The sequence below is a fragment of the Chanodichthys erythropterus genome, chromosome 4 (genome assembly GCF_024489055.1).
Source record: "Chanodichthys erythropterus isolate Z2021 chromosome 4, ASM2448905v1, whole genome shotgun sequence".
Taxonomy (NCBI): Eukaryota; Metazoa; Chordata; class Actinopteri; order Cypriniformes; family Xenocyprididae; genus Chanodichthys; species Chanodichthys erythropterus.
Genome location: NC_090224.1, coordinates 22,776,932 through 22,787,500, shown reverse-complemented (window position 1 = coordinate 22,787,500; position 10,569 = coordinate 22,776,932). Strand labels below are relative to the sequence as shown.

Sequence of the window (10,569 nt, the reverse complement as noted above, 5' to 3'; positions counted from 1 at the left end):
TAGATAGATAGATAGATAGATAGATAGATAGATAGATAGATAGATAGATAGATAGTCATATAGATAGATAGATAGATAGATAGATAGATAGTCATATAGATAGATAGATAGATAGATAGATAGATAGATAGATAGATAGATTGGCATTGGTGTGGTTCAGTGATGTTCACAGATATCATGTGGTTTGGCTCAGATCTTCTGTCAGGAGGTTTATCCTGGTCAGGTTTAAGCAGATCAGAGGACGTCCCGCGGCTGAGAACGATCCGGCACCGAGCCAGAGCCGCAGCAGGAGAGCGAGACTCCGGCCGGGTGGACATCTGACGCTTCGGGATTCACCAGAACACCGTCCAACTGTAACGGACTACAGTGAACAAGAATCGCATATTCTGATTATCATTATTGATATCTTTATGTAACCCATTCAGGCCCAGCGAATGACACTTTAAACGTCACACGAGAGCAACTCGAAGTCAGTTTAATATAAATTAAGTTGTTCAGCCAATTTGATTCTGCTTAAAAATGTAAGGCCGCAACTGAAGAATTGTTTACAGTGTAGAATTAAAGCATGTTCATTTTGTGTCCTTCTGAATGGGTTAAAGTGAGAATTCTGCTATTTTTGCATGTTTGCATCACATGATTTACTGCTTTTTTCACTGCATAAATGTGCGTTATGATCGATGATGTCACGAAACCAGCAGAAACAGCATCCAGACGGCGTGTTTTGTGTAAAAATGCTCGTCAGCTCTGCTTTGTTAGCTTTTGTTTTATTGCGCTGGCTTTAATTTAACGCTCGAGTAGTTTCCATTTTAAGGTGAATTACTGATAATGAGATACATCCGCTGGTTAATGTTCACGCTGAGATTGTATGACAATAAGTCAATAGAGCTTTCAGCAGAGAGAGATCATGACATATGCTGAGCTGAGAGACGCCATTCGTCTTTCTTTCCAGCTTTCATCCCTCTTTCTCACCCTAATCTCTCTTTCTGGGTCTTAATCAGACTGAGCATGAGCTGAGAGATGATTTACTGCTCTACAGATGAGAACGGCGACGGATGGACGGAGCTGTGAGTTTGGTAACATTGTAAACAAGTCGTCCTGGTCTAATCTTTCCCTCTCTCGTGGAGTTTTGGGACTGGAAGCGGTGCGTTTTAAGTCGAGATCCCTGCTGAAGCTCCAAACACCCTCCAGCTTCATTCCCGCAGGTCTGGAGAGCAGGGCTGAATAATAGAGTTTGTTTTCAGAGCCTAAAGTGGGCCCGATTCACCCAGACACGGATCTCGCGCTGCTCAGAAAGGTTTACACTGGGCAATTTTCTCTCCGAGGATTTGCTCAGAATTGAGCATTGAGCCCGTAAAGCCGGTGGAACAATAACATGTTATTTGCTGCGACCCACTTCAGAAAGTTTACCAGGTTAGAAGCTTCTGTCGTGTTCGAGGAGATGAAATGTTCTGACTGGGACGTGCTTTACTTGCTCTGACAAACACAACTTGTTATGATCCTTTAGACATTTAGGATTGTACATTAAATTTGTTTGAATATCTTCATAGAGGTGTAGTTACAAAAAGTTTACAGTGCACTGCATATATATATATATATATATAATAAAATGTATTATTTATTTGTAATGTTACGTTATTTGTATCATTTATAATTATATTTTATTTGTATTTATTTATTCATAATAGAAATAATTTATTTATTTATTCATTCAAACATTTATAATATTATTTTATTCTTTCATTTATAATATAATTTGACTTTATTTATTTATGTGTATTGTTTATGTATTTATTTATTTACTCATTCATTCATTCATAATATAATTAATTTATTTATTATAATTTATTGTTATTCATGTATAATTATATTTTATTTTTATTATTTTTATTTTATGTATTTATAATTTAACGTGTATTTATTTATTTGCTTATTTATTAATTCATTCATAATATAATTTATTTACTTATTTATTTATCATTATTTATTCATTCATTCGTAATAGAATTTTTTATGATTTAATTTGTGCATTCATTTATTTTTGTTGTTCATTCATGCTTTCACAATAGAATTTATTTATTTATTTATGTATTCTTTCATTCATAATATAATTTATTTAATTTATTTATTTATAATGAAAATGTATTGTTATTCATTTATAGTTAAATTGTATTTCATTTATTCATTCATTCATAATAGAATTTTATTTTTTATTTTTCTATAATTTAATTTGTGTATTTATTTTTGTTCATTCATTTCATAATAGAATTTATTTATTTATTATTTCATAATGTAATTATTTTTTATTTATAATATTATTTATATGTATTTAGTTATTTAGTTATTTATCAATTAATTCATAATAGAATTTATTTTAATTTATTTATTTATTTAAAATTTAAATGTATTGTCATTCATTTATAATTAAATTGTATTTCATTTATTCATTCATTCATAATAGAATTTTATTTTTTATTTTTCTATAATTTAATTTGTGTATTTATTTTTGTTCATTCATTTCATAATATAATTTATTTATTTATTATTTCATAATATAATTATTTTTTATTTATAATATTATTTATTTATATGTATTTAGTTATTTAGTTATTTATCAATTAATTCATAATATAATTTATTTTAATTTATTTATTTATTTAAAATTGAAATGTATTGCCATTCATTTATAATTAAAATTTATTTTATTCATTCATTTAAAATAGAATTAAATGTTTTTATATATATTTTAATTTGTGTATTTATTTATTTATTTATTTATTAATTTATTTATTTATTTATGTTCATTCATGCTTTCAATAGAATTTATTTACTTATCTATTTATTCATTCATAATAGAATAAGTAATTTATTTAAATTCATTTTAACTGGCTAATTGCTTAACTATTACCCACAATCCTAAATATTTGTAAATGCTTACAGCTTTGTGAAGGACGAAACAGTGTTTGTTGAATTTGAGAGTAAATGACTGTCTTTGGTGTTTGAAGACAGTCTGATATATTTGAGCTCCAGCAGGTCTGAACTTTTCCTCCTAAAGCTAAAGCACTGGATCTGCAGCAGGACCATCTTAATTTGTCCCATTATTCACTCATACTTGACCTAAAAAAGTCATAATGTAGTATTTTAAGGATCTTTTTCCACACTGTTTGAGGCTCAGAAGGACACAGTTCATGCTATCGTCGCTATAGAGCTTGTTTCAGTAACGCTGAGAATGCGACGCACTGAATTCTGCATTACTCTCTGAATGCAGTGACCGATGAAACCGAGCTTTGAGACTGTACCTTTAAGACTTCCATATGTAAATGATGTGTTTCCTCTTGATTTGTCTGTATAGTTCGCTCATGCCAGCAGAATCATGTGCCGTTGTTTCCAAACACTGAGTAGATGTCATATCTGCAGTCACATGTCAATAGTGTCTCAAGTGTACACTATAGTGAACTGTTTCCAGTTAATGTATGCCTCTGTACATGCTTGTTAGGGCACTATTACCTACAAAACTGTTTTATTTAATTTTATTAAATTTCATTGTGATTTTTTTATTTAATTTTATTTTTTTAATTCATTTTATTTTTTATTTTTATAATTTATGTATCTACAGTATAGTATAGTTATATACTATACTGTAGATACATATATATATATATATATATATATATATATATATATATATATATATATATATATATAGTTACATTGAAAACATGATAAAATCATATTATTTCATTTTATCTCATTTTGTTTTTATTATTTGTATTTAATATATTTATTTATTTTATTAATGGATGTGATGTCACATTAGAAACATGATAAAAATAATTTTATTTAATTTTATCTAATTTATTTTTTATTTGTTTTATTTTATAATTTGTGTGTGTGTATATTTCCATTTTTTCTATTTTTATTTAATTTAATTTTTTTACATTTTATTTTTATTATTATTAATATTATTAATATTTTATTATTATTAATGGATGTTATGTCACATTGGAAGCTTAATAAAAATAATTTATTTAATTTTATCTAATTTTATTTTTAATTTATTTTATTTTATAATTTATTTGTGTGTGTGTTTGTGTGTATATATATATATATATATATATATATATATATATATATATATATATATATATATATATATATATAATTTATAAAATTGGATGAAATTAAATAAAATGATTTAATTTTAAATAAATGTAAATTTATATATATATATATATATATCCATTTTTTCTATTTTTATTTTATTTTATGAATTAATGGGTGTGCCGCCACATTGAAAGCATGATAAAATCATGTGATTTCTCCATGTGCAGGGAAAGCGTTCGCTCCTGAGTTCTACTACGACACCTATAACCCGCTGTGGCAGAACCGGCCGCGTGTGTACGGCTACAAGCTGCAGTGGACGCAGATGAACCCCAGCGCGGTCGACCGCATCATGGCGTACCGCCTCGGAATACGACAGGTCAGTGCTGGTCAGTCCGGAGGTTTGCAGTGAAGGTCATTGGTCAGTTTGTGTGTGTGACTCCAGATGTCTCACCAGATTACAGTTCAACAGTGATCTAAATCAGCCACACACTGCAAAAGAGCAGAACCTCACGCTGTTGACTCACTGTGTGGTGTTTTTCAGCACCTATCGTCTGTTTTGCTGCAGTTATCAGGTGTGAATTCACACTTAAACCTGCTCTCCTTAAATCAACACATTTCCTGGAGAAGCAAAATCACTTCATATATTAAAAGTCTAAAATGACTTAATCTAGATATTTAGTCTAAACCCATCTGAGGATTTCTATGGCTAACAATAGTAGCTACACTGAAAATGTAATTAATGTTAAATAGTTCATAATAAGCACATGAAGAAGTGTGTAAATGACGTGCGTTTGAATTCTGCAGTGATTTGTGAGAGAAGCTTCAGTGTTATTTAATCATTGAGATTCTGCTTTTTAGTTTGAATTCATTTTTTAAATCTAATTTTTGTTAAAGTTTTAGTCAGTTTGTTGTGTCATTAGTTATGAATCAGGGTTACTGTCGTTAACTAAAACTATTGAAAACATTTCTGAGTGAAATAAAGCTGAAATCATTTTTTTTTAAATATTAGTTGAAAAACTTAAACTACATGAAAATTAGTAATAAACTGAAACTTAAAATTTTGTTTAGTTTTGTTTAATGTTATAATATGCTGATAGTACGGTATAATGTACTATTTCCTGTGGATCCTAAATTCATGCATTTGTTCATGATTTTATTTTATTTTATTTTATTTTATTTTATTTTATTTTATTTTATTTTATATATGTAAAACAAATAAAATAACAAAAACACAATGAAATTACTATATATTTACTATAATTACTATACATTTTTATTATATATATATATATATATATATATATATAAAATAAAAAATTAAAATTGATTATATATATATAAGTCATATAAAATGAATTATATTTTATATATAATTCATTTTATTTTTATTATTTATTTTATTTTATTTTTTAGTGTATTTGCATTTTTTTATTAATTGGAAACATTAATTTAATTTTATCTCATTTTATTTTTTTATTTCATTTATACATACATATATATATATATATATTTATATATATATATATATATATATATATATATATTAGTGTGTGTGTGTGTGTGTGTGTGTATGCTGTACATACAAATAACAAAACACATAATAAAACAAACACATAGTGAAATGACTAAAAATTAAAGTGAATTTAACATGAAAACTAAAAATATAAAAATAAAAGCTAATTTAAAATATTAATAAAACTGAAATAACTAAAATAACACTGATTTTCTAGTTTTACTTTTAGGTAAGTATAAGTCAAACAATGTTCATATCACTCATAAGAAAAGCGTTGTTGTGAGTAAATGTGCAGGTACTGCAGTTTACTCCAGTACTCTAAGATTCCACACTAAGACGGATGTTTCTCCAGCTGTATGATGTACGATGTAACTCCGTCCCCTGCTGAAGCGGTCTGACGGTACATGAGTGAATAAGAAGCAGGAAAGCGAGAGTTCCTTGGTAAATAAATCACGGCCCGGAGCCCCGGATGCGCGTGTCGAGCAGAAGTCAGTGCTGCTATTTTTAGCCGGCTTCAGTCGTGATGATCTCAGCCTCGGCTCGGCTTTGAATTAACACTGAAGGCCTGTGGGTTTCACAGCTTCATAACGGACGATCTTCTGTGATCGAGGCCGTCGTGAATCCCAGATGAAGCTTCAGTTCAGAGACTGAATGTGACAATGACCAGTCGTTCTTCACTTGTTCTTTTGCCTCGCCTGAGCCGAATCCCAATCCACTAACTATTCTCTCTATATCACGTCATGTGAGATTACAGTTAGCATGTCTCAAATCATTGCATGCTAAAAATAGTATGCTAAAGTTGTCATATAGTGTACTATTTCTAATGGATCTTCAGTTTATGCATCTATGCATGGCTTTTAGGTCAGTACTGCCTGCAAAATTATTTATTTATTTTGCATGCTTTATTCATGTCTTCATCATATGTTGGAAATATCATATAGTGCACTAGTTCCACTGAATCCTCAATGTATGCATCTAGCTTTTAAGATTATTTAATTTTTGTTTTGTTTTGCTTTGCTTTGCTTTGTTGTTGTTGTTTTTTTGCTTTGTTTTTTGTTTTGCTTTGTTTGTGTTTTTGTTTTGTTTTTGTTTTTCTTTGTTTTTTGTTTTGTTTGGTTTTTTGTTTTTTGTTTGTTTTGCTTTGCTTTGTTGTTGTTGTTTTTTGCTTTGTTTTTTTGTTTTGCTTTGTTTGTGTTTTTGTTTTGTTTTTGTTTTTCTTTGTTTTTTGTTTTGTTTGATTTTTTGTTTTTAGTTTGTTTTGCTTTGCTTTGTTGTTGTTGTTTTTTGCTTTTGTTTTTTGTTTTGCTTTTTGTTTTTGTTTTGTTTTGCTTTGCTTTTTGTTTTGTCTTCTTTCATTTCGTTTCGTTTTGAGTTTTTAGTTTTTTGCTTGTTTTGCTTTACTTTGCTTTTTGTTAGGGATACACAGATTAAAAATATATAAATTAATAAATGTATATGCAGCGGTATTGCTATCGGCGAGTACCAGAAAAAAATATTGGTACTCGTACTCTGTCCTTAAAAAAATGGTATCGGTGCATCCCTACTTTTTGTTTTTGTTTTATTTTTGTTTTGTTTTGTTTGTTTTTTTGTTTTGCTTAGGGTTTTTGTTTTGTTTTTTGTTTGTTTTGCTTTGTTTTTGTTTTGTTTTGTTTGTTTGTTTGTTTTTTTTGCTTTGCTTTGTTGTTGTTGTTTTTGCTTTTGTTTTGCTTTTTGTTTTTGTTTTGCTTTGCTTTGCTTTTTGTTTTGTCTTGTTTCATTTTGTTTTGTTTTGTTTGAGGTTTTAGTTTTTTGCTTGTTTTGCTTTACTTTTTACTTTTTGTTAGGAATGCACAGATAAAAAAAATAAAAAGAATAAAAATATCGGTACTTGTACTCTGTCCTTAAAAAAATGGTATCGTGCATCCCTACTTTTTGTTTTTTGTTTATTTTTGCTTTGTTTTGTTTTGTTTAATGTTTGAAATATTATGCCAATGTTGCCCTATAATGTACTTTCCAGGCGATCCTAAATGCATGCATTTTTTCATGATTTTTATTTTATTTTATTTTGCATGTTTACTTATTTCTTCATGAGCAATTTTATTTTATTTTAAAATAAAATTACCCATATTTTATTTTAATTCATTTTTTATTTCTATTTTGCATTCTGTTTTAATTCTATTTTGCATAATTCTATTTAATGTTATTTACTTATTTAATTGTATTTTGCTTTCTTACTCGTCTTTGTAAATTATTTTATTTTATTTTAAAATGAAATTACTCATTTTAATTTATTTAATTTATTTACTTATCTACTTATGTATATAATTTTATTTTGCTTTCGTTACTCATGTATTCATGAGTAATTTTATTTTATTTTACTATTTTATTTTATAAAATTTTTTATTAAATTAATCATTTTATTTATTTTAATAGTTTTTTTGTTTTGTTTTGTTTTATTTTCTAGTGCATTCTTGACTCATTTGGTCTCTCGCGTGACTCTAGTGATGATCAGCAGCACACACTCATTACTCATGGGCGATCCGTCAGGCTCCACCGCAGGAGAACCAGCACTTTGATACTTCTACATCTCGCTCGCGTTCCTCCTTTGATCAGATCTCAGGAAATCTGCTTCAGAGGTTGCATGAAGCACATGCGAATTCATTTTACGAAGATGAGAGTGTGAGAAAAACCGAAGGTGCATTCACACTGACAGCATTTGCTCTGTCAAAGTGATCTGGAGGTCTTTCATTTTCACTGAGATCTGGCAGTTTGAGGTCAGGTGACCAAACGCAGCAACATGATGCAGCGACTGCCAATGAGAACAACTAGCATTCATTTTCCTTAATCACAGACTAGATCATGGCGCTAACAACACCAAGGTCCTGAGGTCAAGGGTTCGATTCCCAGGGAAACTGATAAATGTAAACCTTGAATACAATGCAAGTTGCTTTGGATAAAAGCTTCAGCTAAATCAATGCAGAAATGTAAACCAAAACATGATATATATATATATATATATACATATACATATATTATATTAATCTTTTGTGTGAACATGAGAAATAAAGTGTCTCATAAATAATTCTGTCCAAACCTCACACTGTTTACAGCTGGTCGTTTTTATGAAGACATTCTAATAATGTGTATTTGAAAACCTGCCCAAAATTGCAAACCATAATTTGACTGAATTGGTATTTAGTGGAGGAACGGTGAGTTTGGCGCTTAATGAATCCATCTGTCCGTGACTGCGGCGAACTTAAACACTCTCTGATCCGGTTAATTCTCATTCCTGTCAGGGAAACAGGATTTGACATCCTGGTAAGTGACTCAGAGGGCCGCCGGTGAATAATGCCAGCGATTACAAGTAACAAAACAGCACTTTCCAATTTACCAGTGAGCCAAAGTTTACTACAGGTGTTTCCTCACAGTAACCCAGCAGCTTCAGCTTCAGTTCAAAGCCTGGTGGCGTCAGTCGCACGGCTCCAGCTCAAACTGATGATGTTTCTAGCATTAAATGTGTGAACCTAAGGCTTAAGCAGAATGAAGGGGCAGGGCCTGACATGCTCTAAGCGCTTGACCAATCACAACACCCTGCTCCAGTCGACCAATCAGAGCACATTGTGCTTTCCAGAAGGAGGGGCTTCATAGAGACAGGAACTAAACAGAACGTTACTTACGTTAAAATATTAATAAATATCAGAATAGTATATAAACCCATAAAAAACATTTTCATTACTTGAAATAGAATCAATTTTAACTGAAATAAAATAAAAGAGAAAAGACTAGCCAACATTTCTCATTTTCCTTAATTTGATATAACTGAAAAATTTGTAAAAACAATGAGATCATATTTTCTTTAAAAAGAACTTTAACTGAAATTAAAATGATGAGGAAAATACAAAAATTACTATTCGAACACTCACAATAAATAAATAATTAATAATTTAAGTCATTTAAATAATTAATGTGCAGAATAAAGGGGCGGGGCCTGGTTGAGTTAGTTAGTAACTGGCGGTTATGGTAAGGGGCGGGACATTTCCCAAACACCAATCACAACACACTGCTCCAGCCGATCAATCAGAGCACATTGTGCTTTTCAGAAGGAGGGGCTTCATTGAGACAGGAACTAAACAGAGTGTTACTGACAGACTGGGAAGAGAGGAGCTGCAACAATGGAGAATATGAGGAGAATAATCAACATTCAAGCAGGAAAACCTGTTCTAGTAGAGCACAAAAACACAATCAAGACTGTAAAAGGGCATAATTGGTCCTCTTTAACGCACTGACAGGAAATGCAAGTAATTTATTTTCCCTGTAAAGCTCATGTAAGCCTGATTTCTCCTTCAGACGGGGCAGCAGCGCTGGTGGGAGCAGGAGATTCCCGTGGAGGGAAACATCCAGAAGGGAGAACTGATCACACACAACCTGACGGAGCTCATCAGACCCGAGGCCTACGTGGTCCGACTCACACCGATCACACGCTTCGGAGAGGGAGATTCAACCACCAGGATCGTCACGTACAGCGGTACGTCACGCATGACTATAGTCGAACTAAAACAATTCATGAGATATTTCTAGAATTCAGTTGATACGATTCAATTCAAAAATGCAGTAAAACTTTTGAAATATTTTTATTATTTAAATCAGCTGTTTTCTATGTGAATATATAGTAAAGTGTAATTTATTCCTGGATTTTCAGCATCATTACTCCAGTCTTCAGTGTCACATGATCCTTCAGAAATCATTCTGATATGATGAATTGATGCTCAAGAAACATTTATGATTATTATCAGTGTTGAAAACTTGTGTGGAAAGCATCATATCGTTTATTTTTCAGGATTCTTTGATGAATAGAAAGTTCAAACGAACAGCATTTATTTGAAATAGAATCTTTTGTAACATTATAAAGGTCTTTACTGTCACTTTTGATCAATTTAATGAATCCTTGATGAATAAAAGTAGTAATTTCTTAAGGT

At 30.3% G+C, this 10,569-nt stretch overlaps 1 protein-coding gene across 1 annotated transcript in view; it reads left to right on the top strand.

Annotated features, from left to right (window-relative positions):
- LOC137018284 (MAM domain-containing glycosylphosphatidylinositol anchor protein 2-like) overlaps nucleotides 1–10,569 on the top strand; it is a 176,168-nt gene that overhangs the window by 143,612 nt on the left and 21,987 nt on the right. Inside the window, exons 14-15 of the mRNA XM_067382890.1 lie at nucleotides 4,329–4,477; nucleotides 9,941–10,118. Coding sequence (XP_067238991.1) covers nucleotides 4,329–4,477; nucleotides 9,941–10,118 — 327 coding nt within the window. The remainder of the gene's footprint in view (nucleotides 1–4,328; nucleotides 4,478–9,940; nucleotides 10,119–10,569) is intronic.